This window comes from Ambystoma mexicanum, chromosome 5q (assembly GCF_040938575.1).
Source record: "Ambystoma mexicanum isolate Mex_15411 chromosome 5q, UKY_AmexF1_1, whole genome shotgun sequence".
In the NCBI taxonomy this organism is placed as follows: domain Eukaryota; kingdom Metazoa; phylum Chordata; class Amphibia; order Caudata; family Ambystomatidae; genus Ambystoma; species Ambystoma mexicanum.
Window position 1 is genome coordinate 988,240,041 of NC_090933.1, and position 19,357 is coordinate 988,259,397.

A 19,357-nucleotide genomic window follows, 5' to 3' on the forward strand; every position below is an offset into this window, starting at 1 on the left:
AGGATAGTGCGGCACCGAAAGGGGCTGGAAAAAACATGCGTTCCAGCATATGGTGGTGGGAAGAGGGGAGGGAAAGTGTGGGTTTATCCATGCATACTGCGCCAATTTGCGGGTACCTCCTCAGGCTACTAGCTTGTATGGTGACTGCAAGCAGTCTTTCTTACGGCATGATAGGTCCTGAGGCGACCTCTTTCTGTGGTGAGTGCTGGCAGGCTCAATTGCAGATGGGGAGTGGATTGCACATGACATGAGCATTTTTGCATAGGGTGCACTAGGGTGTGTTGTGTGTGGTAAGCCCCTAGCACCTTGGATATATGGCAGGAGGCCTTGCAACAAAAAGTATGTCCACTAGTTGTAAGTAGGTTTCACATTGTTGCCTTGTGTGTGGGGGGTTGTCAGCATTGTACATATTGTTGGTTGAATGGGTATGGTGATTGTTAGCACATCCTACAGTTTTGGATGCATGGTCGCTGGCCATGATGGAGTCAGCAGTCCTGCTGTGTGTCCACTGGGTGTTGTGTTGGAATACTCTGTGTATAGAAGTGCAAAGGGTTCCAGTGGATGTTTTGGGTTGTGACCATTGCGCAGATTACAGAGTACTGCACTGTACTGTGATGTATTGGGTCTGTGTACTTAATAGACTGCTGGGAGCAGGGGCAATGTTCTGAAGATTGTGGCCATTGTGCAGATTACTGATTACTGTACTGTACTATGATGTATTGGTTCTGTGTACTTACTAGACTGCTGGGAGCAGGGACAATGTTCTGAAGATTTTGTGGTTTGGTTGGCAGTACAAAAATACTATGTGAGTGGAAGTGGGTAGAGGTGCTGGAGGCTGTGTTATGTTTGTGGATTTTGCTAACTACCTACATGTTTGCATGCATGGCTGTATTATGGTGCAGGGGTTGGGTAAGAGAGCCGGTGGTTGTATTACGTTTGTGGGTTCTGGTACCTGGCCACATGTTTGCATGCATGACTGCATAACGTTGCGGTGGGTGTGGCCAAGGTCTAGGATCTTGGGTGCATGGCCAAAGGCCGTATATTTCGGAACTGCTGCATACGCATGGAAGTGGCATACTGACTGCATTTGGAGAATGCATTATATAAAAGGGTAGGGGGATGTGTTGGCAGGAAGACTTAGTGTGTGTCTTTAATTGGATGGCTTTGTATATGATTGTGGATTTGGGAGCATCAGCATTGTTAGTAAGGGGGCACGTGGTTCATTTGTAAGTGCACCGTATGACGTGCCATTTAGCAAGTGTGTTCATTGGAGTAGGACTATTTACTTTGCAAATGGATAAGTCTTAGTTGTGGAAGGGTGAGAAAAAGATTGGGAAAGGTGTACTGCTTGGAAAGGAAAATGTGTGGGTGCTATTCGATTAACTTTTCTGCACATATATGCTTCCTACATGAGTACAGCAATGATTACACTTCTTGGATTTATGCATCCACATTTACAATTGGTACTGTTGTCAATGCACACATACTTTTTTTGCCTTTGTTGCATTCTGTGAAGTGTGCAAGGTAAGTGGCAAGCACCCTGTTTTATGAATGCAATGTATGTACTTGGTTTAGGTTGGTAGGATACATTCAGTGCTGCTTTTGTGCGATAATTTTATGAATTTTATAGGAGATGCATTAGGGCAAGATATAGGGCATAAATAGGGTAGAAATAAATTCATACCATTGTCGGAAGGAAAGAAGAGAGTTCCTGTTTGGATATTACAATGGCTGATATGGGTAAATGAAAACTTTCAAAGCACATACCATTGAAGTGGCGCTTGATGGTAGGTGATGAGAGAAATTACAGTATGCTCTTTGAGTACGTTATGGAGGTTCAGTGGCAGATACCCTGCTCAGAGGCACTTATAACAGAATTGTAAAAATACTGTAGAAAAAATATTTATACATGTACTTTGTGGTGATGGGTGCTGATGTGGATGAATCTGGATGCACAGAACTTTCTACTGGAGGTGCTTTCAAATCACATGAGACCTGCAATCTGAATGTTTAAAGGTACATATGGAGTGTTGTACAGAACTGATAGTGTTAGGTGCAGAGGTCTTGGATGTGATTGGTGGATGTGTGCTATTTAACAGTACCCAATGAGGGAGTGCTAGAAAAAAAAGTGTGGAAAGAGAAGAAGGACAGCTCCTGCTTTACTGGGATGCGGCCATCGCGGTAGTTGGGGAAGCACATGTGCCACAGCCTGCCCTTCTCAGAATTCTGGGCATGGGAATGGGACTATGGGGATTATCCAATCAGATGCTGAGGGTGTGCTTCATAGGAAGGGGCGGTGATAATTTTTCCGTTGCTCTGTGTAATGAGGCTGGCAGAGATGAAGAGACGCACAGTGTTGATCGTGGGTGATGCCTTTGCGCTAGATCTGCACCGGTATGCCCTGGAAAGATACTTTGATGGCAATTTTGATTTGGAAGGAGTGCAGGCTTTGTGGTGCAGTGCCGATGTGTGCAGTTTTGCCGTTGTGTTTGCACTTTGCAGAGAAGTATCCACTTTCGCTATTGTCCATGTTATGGTGGTCTATTATGGAGGCCTGCATTTGGGTTACATGACTTGTTCACGTTTGTTCCGTCAACTAAAGAAGTTGATGAAAGCAGTGAAGCAGATTTTTTCCACTGCCAAGGTGGTTTTCTCATCCATACAACCAAGAAGAGTATGAGACTATACCAATGTACTTTGTCCCCATCCAGAGGTCGGAAGGTGTCTTATCAACAGAAGCATGTGTGATTTTTTGTGCACTGCTGGGATGTTTTCCTGTGACAATGACATCATTCATTCTCAAAATGTGTACCTTTTCAATGCAAATGGCATTTCTTTGTCCACCATTGGAAATGGTATTTTGTTTCACAATATGCAGGATGTGTTGAAAATGTTATTGTAAGAATGTGAGGAGGAGAAGAAAATAAAAACACCTAAAAAAATGAAAAAAGGTGTTTGTTTAGGCTCTTTTAGGCCACCACTAAAGACAAAATCCCCTACCCTGGTTGAAATGTATTCCCCCTCTCCCACACACAGCATGATCATTACACGGACACTGCAGTAGTTCCAGGATTGCATCTGCCACATCGGGGCTTTTGAGGATGGCGGGCATGGAAATGGGACTGTGGAGGCTAAGGGATTGCTCAATAAGGTTTGTGGGTGTGGTGTGTATGCGGAGAATGTGGTAGAAGGTGTATTTGTAGAGAGGGATGCAGTACCTATGGTTATGGCTGTGTTTCAGGAGGCAGAGCATATGGATTTTGGGGGAGTCCTAGATACATTGGTTGAAAGTGAATGCAAAACACTGTGCAGTGGCTGCTCATTTTGGATTCTATCATGTGGATGTGCACTGGTATGAAGTAAGTGCAATGAAGTGGCTGATTTTGTTTCCTCTTTGTGCCACTTTGTGACACGTGATCATCCAGACATTATTATTCTTCATTGTGGAGGGAAAAGTTTAGGGAATGTTACCAGAATTTGGGCCTGATCACGACTTTGGCGGTAATGCTGGCGGTATTAGCCCTACCGCTGAACTCCCCGGCGCTAATATCGCCAGATCACGATTTCAACTGTAATGTAATTCCCCATTCCCCATTGAGCCCATTCGGGTGCCCCTTTCCCCATTGGGCTGAATGGGGAAAATGTGCGCTCTTACCACCGGCGGATTTTGATTTTGACGACTGTATACCGGAACGAGCATTCACTTATCATTATCTGAAGATTAATTTTGGCATTGTAACGCAAGTACTATCTTTCTGTGTGGTTGTTTTTTTTATGTGGTTATGGGGAGTGTAGGATCTAGGTGTATGTAGACTATCACTAGGTTCACCCAGGTTCAACGCTAATATTTAATTAAAATGTCATGTATGACCATATCGAATTGTGTATCAGTTTCCACATTGTTTTTGTCTTTGTTGAGATTGTTTAATGTGTGTGCTAATCGTTAGTTTACACTCTATGCCGAATTAAAAAGTCAATAGATTTATTGTAATAAAGTTCAGGTATTGATACACATTTTGTGTTATGTTTTCCAAATAGCTACATGCTGCCTTACTGCGATTGCCATAGATTCCAGATGCCAACTGATGGCTTCTTCAGTCGGCAGGTGCACCTGGTTGTCAACGGCTGGATCACAGTGACGTTTTTTTGGGACGATCGCCCAGGGCCAATGTGCCTGTATGCTGCGCTAGCGATTAGGAGTAACATCACATCCTTTATGGTGGTCTAGGCCCAAGTTGGTGAAGAAGCCCTGGAATTCACTGTGCGACTCAAGCGGTTCCTTTATCGAAAATGAAGACTTTGTGTATGAAAAAAGAACATGTGCCTCACTTTTAACATTTTGGATCACGAGCGAAGAAACAAATTTGCAATTTGATTGAATATGGGAATAGTCAGATGTTCTCGGAGAGTTTATTGTGAAATGAAAGTACTTTACAAATTGTACAGTGTTATTGTTTTCTTTTAAAGAACGGTTTAATATTTCGAATTGTGACATGCTGTGTTGTTAGTCGATGTGTGTTGATTTTCAGTTCTGCGTCACGTCACGTAGGTCATTATGGGAGCATTTGGCTACGCTGAAGAGGAACGTCACCGAGAAAGGTGTAGAATATCACTAAGGTTGGTGATGTGAGGGTCAGGGGCGGGGCATATGATTTAATGACATCAGGCCAGTTTACCTTAGGCAGATGCAGCAATGGATAAGAATAGCACAAGATGGACGCGCCCTGCTGCCAGGTTTCATATGTTTTTAAAAGAGGAAAAATGAGGTAAGGTGAATTGGAAATGTTTGCGATAGATCAACGTATGTATAAAAATACATTGTCGAACCCTCGGGACAATAATATTTTCTGAGCATTTCACTTGTGAAACTTATGAAATAATGTTTGGGGAGGTGAGGGGTGATAATGATGGGTGGGATATTTCTGACGTGATTTCGAATGAGTTTACAAAGTTTGTTGGGATTTTGTGCAGAGTTTATATGACCATTGTATGTGCATTCATTTGACAGTTTTGAAAAAATAAAACGTGGGTGGATTTCCAGCAAATTTGCGCAAGGCTCATTGGCAAGGATCGAAAAGCATGGTTTTGCAAATGTGGCAGTGTTTTGTATACCTTTAGTGACTGAGGGGTAGGCTGTAGCCATAGGCAGTGGTCAGAATGTCGGGGTCATGGTATAAGGTCATGATCCGAACAATGTGGCTACTGGCCATGACCAGAAGGGACTAAACATAGGATTAAAGTGGCCATGTCCACCTGGGACTGTCTTTGTGGTAAAGTTATTCGAAATTAGGATAGATTTGAAAGGGAAGAAAAATGTGCTCGTGGTAGTATGGTCTTTTTGCCTTTTGCAGGCTGCCATGGAAAGCGAGCAGGGGCCCTGTATGGAACCCCCGCCTTCCCTTTCCATGGTGGCCATCTTGGAAAAGGATTTTCCTTCCCAAACCGGGTATAGGACGAAAAATCCTCTTTTTTAGTAGCACGGGTTACCGCTTTGGAAACCTAGGCTGCTAATGGCCTTCATCCCCCATTTCAGGGGCTGGAATGGGGGTAATGGACCAGAGACCTCGTTATCCACCCTCGCTTCGCTTGGGCTGATAAATTGGGCTGCTGGGCTGGTATCCACCTTTCCAGTCCGTGGAACGGAGGATGAATGTCCCAATATTCCCATTAGCATAACACAAAATGTAAATGTAAATGTTGGAAAATCTCATTGAGTCTATGTACTTTACTGAGAAATATAAAGTAGATGGAGTCTATGCGTTTTCTTTTTAGTTCTATTTTTTTTAACTGTGAAAGGTGATTCCTAAAGGAACATTTATTTTGTTTTTGGAAGGATTGTTTTTGGCAGGAGAGCTAAGAATGAAAGGTGGGGAGGGAAATGAGGGAAGAGGCACCAAACACTAATATGGAGGGTCAGGTGGACAGGGGAAAATATTGCGCGTGTGTTATTTCTAAGGTAGGGGGCAGTGTTTCTCATGCTCCTTGATTACAGCAGTGGTGGTGTCTCTTGGGGAGGAGGAATGGCCTTAGCTGATGCCATTTTAAGGTAAATAGCAGTTTTGCTAAAAGCATGTACTGTGTACTAGATTGTTAATGGATGAGTATGAATAGATGTTGGAGCAATGCAAGGGAAATGTTGAAGTTGAAAGTTCCTAGATCAGTACAAAATGTAGTTCCAAACTGTCCATGAAGCACAGATCTTATTGTGAAGTGCGTTCAGGTTCTCGGACACGTTATTATGCTGTGCGCCAGCATATGGTAATGTGGCATTGTACGGAAGGTGTGCAATGAAGTCAGATGTTCGTAGCCATTATGGTTAAGTTGCGCTGATAAAAACCTATGAATTTCAGTAAAAAACTTTGTTAAAGGGACGTTATGGTTAAGTTGCACTACTAAAAACCTATGAAATTCAGTGAAAAAACTTTGAGACTTCCCACTTTAAACTCCATTTTTTGGGATTGACTACTGTCTCCCAGAACATGTAAAGTTGTCATTGACTTTACTAGTCTTTTTAAATCTGCAGACCCAGTACACCCTATCTTCCAATAGAGTACTGGAAGGGTTAATAGTTAGCCCTTTTTGTCTAATTCTCATGGGCCATTTTTATGTTCCCCTTTCTCTAAGATTTGGCTGGTGGCAGTGGTATCTACCATTTTTATTCTACAGCGGGCTATGAAAATAGCCTTGGTACCGTTAGAGGCTATGGTGGTAGCCTCAAACTCTATCCCACTGGACCCCTTTTATTTTATTTGGTTCCGGTCGGGTTTATTCACCATTTCTTTTTGTAAAGGGCATTCTCATGTTTTACTCTGCACGTCAAACCAGGTTTGGTTTCTTTGTTCGCCGTCCTTTGGCGGGCTTCTGCACAGAAGCCCTCCTTAGGCGCCTGAGTGTCTGGGTGGACAGGATGTGAGGGAGGGGTTTGAGGCCCCCTGCACAGATTCTCCTTGGAGACCCAAGTCACACTCTAGTTTGATTGGCTAGGTGGCTGTCCTGCTAGGACAGCCACCGTGCTGTGTGATTGACAGCCAAGCTGTGTGAATGGGGAATTTGGTGCATAAAAAGCCAGTCTCTGGGACTGGAAGGCAGAGTTGCCACTGGAATGAGAGAACCAATGAGGAGCTGAAGGAAGAGGACTACTACAACTACTGGACATCCCGGTGAAGTGCTGCTGTAGGTCGGAATTGCCTGAAACTCTGACGACAGAGAAGATCTGCAAGGAATCTTCTTCCCTTGAGCTTGGTGGGACCAACCAGCTCGCCAAACACCAAACGCCGGCCTCCCTCTCCTGGTCGAATTTGCTGTCCATCGCTGCAGTGAACCGGATAGCCAGGAGGAACATAACCTGTTTGAGTGCACTTTTTATTCAACGTTTTGATCCGTTGCTGACTTCTTCCCTGGGCAGTGCAGGACCCTTCAGACGTCCTCCTTCTCGTCACCATGACTGAAGCTTCAGGAATCGTGAGCCTGCAGGAACTGCCAGCAACAACTGCCTCAGCTACAGCATTCTTCTCCATTTGAGGTACCGTGCAAATATGGTCGTTCTTTCCGTCCGACCACAGTGAAAGTGCTTGAAATCTTTCGCCTATCCGAAGGCTTGTCCTTCTCTTCTCCTTTGAATAACTTTCCTTCCGACCAACTTCGTTTTGAACTCTTGGCAAAGACTTAACCGCAAACTACTCTAAACTGTGTGATCCTCTGCAAAGACTCTGAACCATTAACATTGGTCCAAGTCTATTGACTTGAATCCTAGTTGTAGTAGCCTTTTCTAGATTGCCCTGCCTATAACTTGTTGGTGTTGTTGATTTTGAATAACCTTGTCTTTTCTCCCTTTTAAATTGCTGGAGTGCCATATTGCTCACACTTCATTTTGAGCTTAACTTGTCCAGAATTGATTGGGTGTTATTGTATTATATTAACATTGTGATTTTCTGCTGCTTTACAATAGTGAACTGTTTTATGACTGATGGTGTAAATAAATGTATATTCTTTTACTCCGAAACCTTGAATCAGTGTCTGTTTGAACCATAGTAATTGCTGTCCTATGTGTAACTTCTTGTACTGCTCCCTTTACTCTTGAGATACGTTCGGATGCTCAGCCATCGCTACCACTTTACTGTGTAGTACAGGCTTCTACCAAAGGTGAAATTGTACTTACACTTGTAGTCTTAATTGTGTGTGGTGTTCCAAAAGGGTACTGCATATGATTCTGCCTAACAAAAAGTTATAGGTTTCTTAACATCAGGTGGGGCAAGTAAGCCCTCCCCTTAAACTGGTCACTACACAAACTATAGGACCCTTAATCACGTGGCCCCCATGTCATGGCCACAGGCCCCAGAACACAAACACCACACCATCTAGTGATGGGGCAATGGGTCACTCGACTCACTTATGTCCCTTTGGGACCCATAAACACAAGGGCCCTGACTGGTCTCAGTCCTGGCGCCTTTGGCACCAGGCTCATATAGAGATGTGAGCAGAAACACTTTATTTCAGTGCAGGAGTGCTTTTACTTTATTTCAGTGCAGGAGTGCTTTTATTTTACAAGAACTTTCCAGGAGCTGAAAGCCTTTATTCCAGAGAACATCCTCATGTGCTGACTCATCGGGTGTGGCTCCCTATGCCTGGTCTTCATGTGCTGACTCATCGGGTGTGGCAGGCAGGCTGACCCTGGTGGGCGTGGCTTCAGAAGCTCAGCTATATAAGCTGCTTCATCCTTAAGGCCGGTGCTTTTCGTTACTGTGCACTCGCATGCAACGTGATGCTCACCGCTGCTTGGACCAGTTTACTTACCTTTGAAACCAGGCGTTCTCCTGCATACTGACCTCCAGGAAACCAGTGCTTCATCGCTTCATCTGCAGACTCAATTTCTGACATCCATTGATCTTGATCCCGACGCCGCAGCACCGCACTCCACATCCACGAACTCAGACCCTGTGAAGAAGAAGAAGAAAGACAAGGTTAGAACATCCATCCTAGGGCCACACCGCATTTGAACCCAGCACCCCCTAGTTAACAACTTACCATCTACTGTACCACTGCAACTTCGTTCCTCATTCCCTCCGGCTGCCGCCTCGAGCTCTGCAGCTTCTGCCGGGCTGGCAACATCACCTGCAAGGGAAGAAAGCAAAAGAGCAAACATCAAAAGTGGAACAGACAGCAATACAAGACAACAAACTTTACAATACAACAAAAACAGACAAGGAAAGACAAAGCCAAATAGGAACACTTGCCTGAAGTATAGTGGCTTAGTCGGATCAGGACTGGACTACCATGTGCAAAGGACCAGTGAAGGAACTCGGTCCAGATCATACAAGCACCCCTGCCAGAGGCAGCGGGATGAAGTGCTCGCCAAAACTAATTAACAGGTGAGCTTTCCAAGGACAGAGCATCCCACGGGTACCACGGTTTGGGAGAAGGGGTCTGGAAGGGGATCAGGCACACAAACTGGCATACTCACACCCCCTATTCTCCATGCAGGAGCAGTCCCGAGTAGCATCACCTATTACCACCAGTCGCCACATAAGCACAGAGGGCGAAGTCGGACCCGAGTAACCTCGCCCACCGGAGGGCTGCAACCGTGTCCCAACGCCTCCGCAGAGACCAGGTGAGTGTAACAGCCCTACAATTGGTTGGCACTCTAACCTCTGTCAGTACTTTTCCACCTACGTTAGCAGCATGCAGGCTGGTCTTCCAGGTTCGGGTGAGCTAGTCTTAACCATAGCTTCCCACAAATAAGCAAATTCATCTATCATCACCTCAGTGATCTGCTGTCAATTAAGGCTTTGAACTTCTCCTTGGGAGTGTTCTTTTGCTCTGGAGAATTCAGGGGAGTAAAGGCACGGTCTGCTTTCATGCGTAGGTGTGACCATCATTTTCGTCCAAATTCATCTTTCCACGTGACTGAAGAACAACAAAATTGAGCTCTAGTGTATTTAAAATACTATTTTTTAAAAATTTTTATTTATTGACATATATTCAGGTAAAACCTGCAATTTTATCAAAAGTTCCTGTATTAAGTTCAAAGTCTTGCTGTCAGGTTTCACGGAATTGGCTTCCAACAGTTCCGCCTAATCGTCAGTGGTGGACAGAACTCAACTGGGTTTCTCCTGACTACCGGTACCGTAACAGCCACTAACTGGAGGTCGCCGGAGTAGAGGATGCCTCATTGATCTGTCGAAAAGCCAATTCGGTTAAGTTTGCCATTGCTACTATTGCATACTATTTTCTAATAGAACTCTAGCGTCTTCCTTGTTTTCACCCACGCCTTCTGAACAGGAATTTTGTTCTTTCACACGTTTTGTTTCCAATGTCTGCTCACCACAGCCTGATAAGACCTTGGCTTCTTGGGGCTCGTCCAGCCTTGCCTTTCTGAGATCTGCTGCTGTAATTCAATTGCTTTTTCAACTACAACACTCCAGAAATAATATGTAGTGGAAACATCCATTCTTTACTCAATCTATTCACTATAAAGCTAACCTCAAGAATACTTTGTCTGCTTGCATTTCTTTGCATCTGTACACATGTAAAATAACTTGACATCTTCAGCATAAGTTCCTTCATCTGGATTCCAAGATATCACTTATCTTTGTTACTTTCTTGATGCCTTATAGAATATCTTCATTCTCTTATCTCCGCATCTCTTCCATGTACGTCAGCTTGCTTCATGTGTGAGGGTGGTGGTGGTGACATCACTATTCTTCTCTTCCACTCAGATGTCCTGCTTCTTCTGGAATTTCAATCAAATGGCCAACATACATTCTTGTATGCAGGTATGGCTTTCTCAATGGGAACCTTGCCTCCTGGATTCTCCTCGGTATCAGTATTTTCACTGGTACTGCACGTGTCTCACATTCTGGTTCCCAACATATAGGCTATATATGGGTGACATGGTTGCGGTGGGGTTACCTGGCTCCTCCTATACAGCTTGACAGTGGAATGAAATATGAACATTTTAAGGAATATAAATTCATATGTTAATGGGAGAAAAGTTTGTGATTTAATTTAAACACACTCAATTAAATAAACATAAAAATAAACTTTCCCTTCAAAACTTGGTTTCATGCCAGCATGAGCTTTTCATGCTGGCTGAAACCAGCATGAAAATCCCCAGATCACGAATGTAGGCGTTAAGAATGGGAATGCTGGTGCAAAAAGCAGACGGTTTCCATGGGAAATCATTGGTTTTATGCCAACATAGGCTCGGACTGGCAATAGGCCCATGGCCGAAACAAAAACACAAAATGCTGGTGTGTGCCACTATTTTCTTATCAAAGTGGGCCACTTTTCTGGCCAATTTGGGCCAGTTTGATGAGTTAATGGACTATGTGGGTAGAGGTTTTGAGCAGTGTTGCTGAATAAATATTCTTTAGAAGGCGAAAGGCAACCGGGAGGCAGAAATGTAACTCCTGTTACACCCCCGTCCTTTGCCTTCAAAAACAATGAAAATCCCACCAGCGCATGAATGGAGCAGTATATACATGAGGGCATCCCAACTCCGGACGGGACCAGGGTAATACAAGCAAATACAGAACAATGTCCCGCTATAGAAACAAAGTCTTCTGTGTGATGGTGGCAGAATGCTAAATGTAATTCCACTCAATCTTGCCCGTCACAATCAAAACGGCGACTTAATGTTTTTCGACCTTGCAAATTGCAGGTCTATTTGTTTTACAACAAAAATATTGTAAATGTCTTCAAACAAAGGGACAAACACATACCTATATATTTGTAAGTGGATAGTACAATGAATAGAAACAAAACAATTAATGAACATAGAACAAAACACATGATGTGTTTCACAGAATGAAGATATGAGAAGCAATCAATAGACCCATTGGGAGACAGTTTGTTCTTGAATTTAAAGTCTGTGTCCTATAACTATAATCCTTGCTACCTGACTAGACCTCTCTTTCGGCCACTACATGGCCAATGAACCTAATCATTGGACAGGGGTCTATGTCTGACACAGCTCTACATATTGTGACTGTGTAGCCACACTACTGTGTTCCAAATGTGCTCCACAGGGGCCTGTACATTTCGGCAGCTGGATATTCATCCTCCGCCTTCCTCAGGACCAAGCAATAAAGGGCCATCCCTGAGGACCAAGAAGTGAGATAAAATAAGATCACTGTGTTGTGTGATTGACTAAAGGAAACCACCATGATCTTTTCTAAAAAGCACAGCTTTCCCAAAAAGGAGTTCCTAGTCATCCACCAAAAGAAAGAATAGGACGCCATTAGCAGCAATGAGTCAAAGTCTTGTGCTTAGTTCCTCTATATAGAAGGTAAGATAGCACCCCTGCTAGTGAACTAACCCTCTAGAATTTAGCGGGTGCTTCTTTGTGATGCAGAGGAACCTAGACCTCTCTTTTCATGGGTAGAGTTACAAGAGCGGTGTGCAATGTGTCAAGGACACCACTTGAAATCTGTAGATTTGACAAAAAATACATACTGATTAAAAACGGAGTGGCCATAAGGAATCCATATATGTGTCGGACGGGGAATTGGGCATACCAGTTTTTGATAAACTTACCAACCTATGTTTTGTTGTTTCTACTTCCAGTATATGAGAACAGAAATGACACTCTATTTGCCACTTCTTAGCCCCGTGACCTCCCTGGTAGGCCATAGGCTTAAACGTAATCTTTAAAACGCATGACGCATTTTACAACAGGGACATTTCCTTAAATATTGTGGAAGGTTGCTAACTGTCTTAACTTCATATCTAAAATGTATAAATATCTTATACTTGTTGCATTGGTCCAAGGTTTGACACCAATCACTCCTCCACAATTTAGTCTTAGCTTTATCAATGATCAATATGTGCAATGTGGTTTGATGCAATATATGAGGATATTTTGGCTGAGAAGGCCTTTTATAAAAGAAGATAAAGGTAGCTATAAGGTGCTGTCAATGATTTTAACTGCTCTGTTGATAAAATGAAATCAAGTAAATGTGTCTAACACAAGTTAAATCACACTTGTGTGGGAATGCACAGGTTTCCTAGTGACATACTGTGTCATCCGCCTTCAGTGACTAGAAAAAGCATGCATTTAATGGTCTACTACTGCCTTGCAATTTTATAAGGTTAGTGGATGTGTGAGGAATGTTATGGCAAATGTGTGCCTGCTTCACAAGTGCACATTTTAAGGAGGCAGAACTATCACTGGCATAGGTCACTACCTTTACAGCAGCAGACTCTTAGTTACCCCGGTTGGAAAAGATGTGAAGCCGTCGCTTATACTTTAATATGAATGAAGCAAATGTGAAATGGGACCTACACACCGTAAGTTTCAATGACAGTTGCTGCTCGTGCTACTTTGAAAGGTGATAGTAAATTTACATTTGGCTTCGGGATGGTCACACAGTAGGAGGTACTTATGTTAATAATTTGGCAAGCATGTTATCAGCAAATTATCATGTTTAAACCGTGTGTCTCATTTCACAATATTTTTTATCTGAATGTCTAATTGACTCCTTCATGAATTCTTTCTGTTCCTTCTTTTAGGTCACCAAGATGCTGGCGGTGGTCGTAATTCTGTTTGCCTTTTTATGGATGCCCTACAGAACACTGGTGGTAGTGAACTCCTTTCTACCAAAACCTTACCATGAGAACTGGTTCCTGTTGTTCTGCAGAATCTGCATATATTTAAATAGCGCTATTAACCCAGTGATTTACAATCTGATGTCCCAGAAATTCAGAGCAGCTTTCAGGAAACTGTGCAAATGTAAGCAGAAACGTTCAGAGAAACCTGCTAACTACAGCGTGGCCCTGAATTACAGTGTGATCAAAGAGTCATCGAATGGCGGAAGCCCCGATCACTTCAGCACCGAGCTGGAAGACATCACAGTAACCGACACCTATTTGTCAACTTCGAAGGTATCCTTTGACGATACCTCCATGTCCTCCAAGGTAATATTCCACAACATAGAAACCACATAAAACAGTAAACATGTTCATGTTGTATTGATATGCACATACAAATCCTGTCCAGCTTCTGAACTGTAAGCAGAAACATTAACATTATCTTGTAGGTGATAAAAAAGGAGACACTCAAGGAGAATGTCAATATCTCGTAATCTGTAATTTCTGTTTTAAATAAAAAGTTTAACAAATGTAAAAGTCACATTCCATATCACATTCTCCATCACATTTTTCCCTTACAACTTAAATGCAACCAATGAAATCTGGACGACAATATTTATAGCTTTCTGTTCATGAAATTTTGTAAGGTGGGTTTTTCCAACCATTTTGTTGTCAAAAAATGGGGCAAAATGTTCTCCCGTACGTTTTTTAGTATGTCATGGAGAATTCTTTCGCACAATGTGGCCCTCTCTACCTTTGCATCTAACCTAAAATGATTCATTTCAACTGGTCATTTTCCTTATATGTGAATAGCAAACATTTCAATGAGATTGCTTTAGGTGTGAAGTGAATTTTGGAGCACTTCAGGAACCTCATTTGGGGTTTGCCAGACAGACCATAACCCCCGAGTCACATCATGAACTCAATAAGCCCTATTTAGCATCCCCAAGAATACGCAGGTGGATGATTGACATCATGCCGTGTACGTGAGAATTGTGTATACGCCAGTTAAGGGTAACGTGATTGCGGACTGTTTCTCTATGTTACCGTGGGCCTGTGCAGTGGCAAACACAAGTGCAGGGATCGATGAATACTGCATTATTGCACACACACAAGCAAGAATCTCGAAGGAGGAGTGGATAAAAACATCTGTTCAGGATCTGCAATTTACAACTACTACAACAATCTGTCCATGAGGGGTGGGATACTATCGGAAACAACCTTTCTAAGTATGCTCACAATTGAGATGAGATTGAAGGGAACATGGATTGTGTAATCAGGGGTGATCGCATAATACCACTGAAGTCTCTGAGGGACAAGATCCTCAGCCTGGCATATGAACGCCATTGGGCAGGAACCTCACCAATAGATGCTTGAGGGAGATATACTGGTGGCCTGGGATATTGGAAGACATTAAAGAGTTAGTGAAAAATTGTCAGGCCTGCGCTATCAGTGAAAAATTCAAAAGGCTCAATGTGACTCCTGCACAACTGGTACAGATACAGATACCAGGCAGAATTTGGACGAAACTAGCAATGGATCTTGCAGGATCCTTTGACACATATGAGCCTGAAGGCACACCCACAAACGCTCACACCAGAAACAATACAACCCGCTAGGGAAAAAAGGCCACGAGATTCTTGCAAAGAGAACAATTTTAATCGCACAAAAAATAGGTATCACAGCAAAGAACTCTGCTGCTCAAGAACGTTCTACAGAAAAATGGTACAAGCAGAATGTTATAAGGAAACAAATCGTCATTAGTGACGTAAACATATACAGTAAAGACCCGCATGGCTGGTTGGTGAGACCCTATACAGGGTCAGCCTGCTCCATAGGGGATGGCAGGCCATTGGCCCAGCCCTGTCCGTCCGTCTTTCACCACATGGGGTCCGCTGGGCTCATTATCTCCAGGGAACCAAGGTCGAGTTCTCAGTTAGTTACTATGTAAGACAACGCTACTGTATCATTATGGCATGCACCTGGGAGGCTTGAGGACTGTCACAGGGGATGCTTGAGATCACACTGACCCACACATTTTTCTCTCATTTTGTATCGCACTTTCCGCACCCAAGGTTTCCACACTCGCTTTGGACTACAATTTATTCCACCCTGTACCCCGCATTACAGATCCTCTCATTATGAAATAAGGTGCAATGGTCATGTTGTTTTAGATCTTTTATGACCAGTGGGTTTATGGTTGGTGGTCTGGGGTCACTTACTATCATGGAATTCAGGGGTCTTGGACTGGGACAGTTGTTGATCCCATAACTCATGGTTAGCTGGGAGGGGGTCGGGGTCCTGCTTTGACATGGCTGTGGTGAACGTGCACTGTGAGGCATCTGGTACTGTCTTGCAGCCTTTCAGGGCACATTCCGTCTCAGAATAAGATGTATTGGCAACATTTGTGGAGCAGAGGAGCGCTTCTATGGAGGCCAAAAGCGTGGGTATTACTATCATCAGTGATTTGGCCTTTTCAGGGTTCTTCGTTAGGTTCGTGGTTTGTGCCTACTGTGCAGTCATGCAAGCCCAAATGTTTTTACCATAACTGCAAAATGGCACCTATTTATGTGCGCAAGCTAAGTATATACATCTACATTTCGCATAGTATTGTGTTTGGCAGGCGCCCTTAAAATGCTCCCCTCACCCCTGGCATATCACACATTTATTTATGGGATTTTCCTTACTCTAAAGCATGTAAGGGGGTCGGATAGGTTAATCTCCTTCCCAACAAACCCTACAAGGATTACATTGTGGTACTGATGGACTACACGTACCACATTGATGGAATGGGGTGTAATGCAGCATACTGAGACTGCCAAGAAGATAGGGACATTCTTGGAAACGGTGTAGCAGGTTGGGGACCCTGAAGAATTAGGTACAGACAATGGCGCACCATTCATTGCAGAGGAAATGCAGAAGTTCTTGAAGGAATGAGGGAATGGGCACAAACATACATAACTATACCATGCCGTGGCCAATGGGCTGGTTGAATGCATAGATGGCTTTATAAAAGGCACAATCCAGCTGGCGGTTGCAAATTCCCTGACTTGGAGAGACACCCTCAAAGAGACACTGGAGATGGCCAGGAAGAGGGGTGAGAGGGATCTGGTATCTCTCCCCCCTTCCTGAATTTAGCTGCCCAAACGCCCTTTTTGACAGAAGAGTAGCTTGGGATCAAGTCTCCACCAGTGTTGAATTTGCACATTGCCCTTGCACTTGGACTGAGGCATAGAATCTACCTTCTTTCTCCACCAATGGGCAAAGGTAATGGGCAAGCTGTGTAGTCAATTTCCTTATTTTTGACTCTGACACAGGGATAGTTTGGGCATAATGCTGTGTTGGAGATGGGGAATCTGACAGACAATTTTGACACACCACTATTTGGGGAGTTTAGGGCTCCTTGTTTTCTGATTCTGGGCTGCCCCCCTTTTTGGAGGCAGTCAACAGAAGTGGTTGGTGAGGTTTGGGGTTCCTTTTGTGTTGGTTCTGGGCTGCCCCCCCTCTAGGAGGCGGTCCCCAGAATGTAATTGGGTAGTTTGGGAATCCTCTAGTGATGGTTCTGGGCTGCCCCCCCGCTCCTCTTCTAGGATGCAGTCCCCAGAACCAATTTGGGTATTTTGGGAATCCGAAAGGAAAATTTCACACTCAAGGATTCGAGGAGTCTCAGGTTCCTCATTTTCTGATTCTGGGCTGCCCCCCCTTTCTGGAGACAGTCACCAGAATGGCTTCGGGGAGCTGGGGAATCCCTTTTTTTCTGATTCTGGGCCACCCCCACTTTTTGGAGGCAGTCACCAGACTTGGTTTCGACAGTGTGGTTTCCTTGATGCTCATTCTGGGGTTCAATGATGGGCGATTCTGACTCAGTCCCCAAATTCACCCCATCTTCATTTGGATCTCTTGCGACCCATTTTTATTTGGGAGGAGTTCCCCCGTCCCTGAAGGAGAATATTTTTTCCCCAGAATCCTCTGAGGATTCCTCTCCTTCAAATTGGAGGATACCAATCTCCTCCAAAAAATGGGTTTTTTTGGGTTCCTTATTTCTCCTACCCGCCCTCTGTTCCTTGGGTGGCAGGTTTTTGGAGGCAGAAGATTTTGGTTCCGATTCCTGGGTGTGCCGGGGCTTTTCACACTTGAGAAAAGAAGCTTCCTCTAGGGCTTTACACCTTCCTTCCCCCAGTGCCTCCTCCTCTGGAACCGGTGAGTTGTCGGGGTGCTCTCCCTGTCATTGTTCTGGAGTACCCGACCCTTGGTTGGTGGGTTCCTAGCCGCCATGTTCATCTGAGGGTTCTGTTGAGCCATCAACATGTGACCCAGATCCTGGGACAGGTTCTGGACCTGGTGCTCCAGTTGTGACACCCGTTCCGGCTGGTACGGGGGTCTCTAGTCAACCCTAGATGAGTCATGAGAAGGGTAACTATCCCTTCTACCATAGTACCCTGGGTATTGAGAATTTTGGTAACTCTCCACCCTTGGCCTCCCCTCTCCCGGATTGGGCTGTCTGGGCTCATGAAAGAGGGGAGAGAAAGGAGGGTTGTCCTGCAGGTTGGGGTTTTGTGGGTACCAGGGAAAGAAACTCAGCCCGGCAGTTGGGGCATTACTGCCCTGCTGAGAGAAGTTAGGAGGGAAGTTTCCTGGGGCAGCACTTACCCGGTTGGATCCCTCCTTGGGCTGGGGGAGTCCATACATACCCCAGGATGGGTCTGTTACCCTTGTATTGGGGGCTGATGTAATCAGGGGAGTTAGGGGTCACATTTGTGGGATTACCTCCTGACTACCACCTGTCTGGGATTGGCCCGAGGGCCTTCTGGGTCTTTGATTGGGTTGATTTGGTATAGGTATATTTTTAGGCCCCGCCATCTCCAGATCTAATATGTGGACAACCTTCACCTCCGCCACCTTAGCAGCAGCATGAGTGTTGGCTGGTTTGGGGTTTTTGTTGTCTGCAGGTTTTTGGACCTCATAAATGCGGATTGCCTGCTCTATGACCCAGTCCAGAGATCTTTTCTCATGAAAGTCCCTCACCAGCTGCATTATTATATATTTTGGGAGGGCATGAAAGAAGGTGGTGATGAACTCCCGACTATCTGTGCGCACCCTCCTGGTGGTCTGTGCAAAGGCGCGTTTGAGCTCCTGCACAAATTCTTGGGGGGCCTGATCTTCCCCTCACTGCAGATTGTAGGCCGCCTTGCGGGACTCTTGGGGGTTTCTGTGAGCAGAAAAATGTTTTAAGATGGCTGCCCTATAGGTGGACCATCTGGAGTGGTTCTGGTCCTTCAGTCCCGCAAAGAAACTAGAGTATTCAGGGGAGAACGTCCATTTTACAAACTCTATGCAATTCTGGCTGTCCTTCATATGAAAGGTATCCATTATTTGCTCATATAGTTCTAAGTGTTCCCAAAGAGAATACTTTGCATTTTTATGATATGGAGTTATGACACTCCTAATGGACTTAATCTGCCTAATGGAATCTTTGTTCATAGCTCTCTTAAGTTTGTTTGCCTTCTTTGTTTTAATCACCCGAGTCCACTTGCCCTCAGACTTAGAGGCGCTGCTACTTCTTGATCCTCTAGGCACTCCGGGATTCTGTGAGCTTGAGAAGGGCTCGCAGAATGTTGGGACCTAGTTTCTCTACTCCTTTGGTGCTCAGAAGAGTCTTCTGACTCTCCTCTGCCACCAGGGTTGGTAGTGTATCCCCCCACTGCCCTATCTGGGTAGATGTCTTTAGGATGCTCTTTTTGGGCTTTATTTCATTTAGTTCCCCATCCAA

The 19,357-nt window shown here is 44.4% G+C and overlaps 1 protein-coding gene across 2 annotated transcripts in view; it reads left to right on the plus strand.

Moving 5' to 3' along the window:
• Positions 1-19,357, plus strand: part of TRHR (thyrotropin releasing hormone receptor) — a 636,504-nt gene that overhangs the window by 526,045 nt on the left and 91,102 nt on the right. For both annotated transcript variants that reach the window (XM_069621508.1, XM_069621509.1), the window contains one exon: positions 13,510-13,914. In XM_069621508.1, the coding sequence (XP_069477609.1) occupies positions 13,510-13,914 (405 nt within the window). The remainder of the gene's footprint in view (positions 1-13,509; positions 13,915-19,357) is intronic.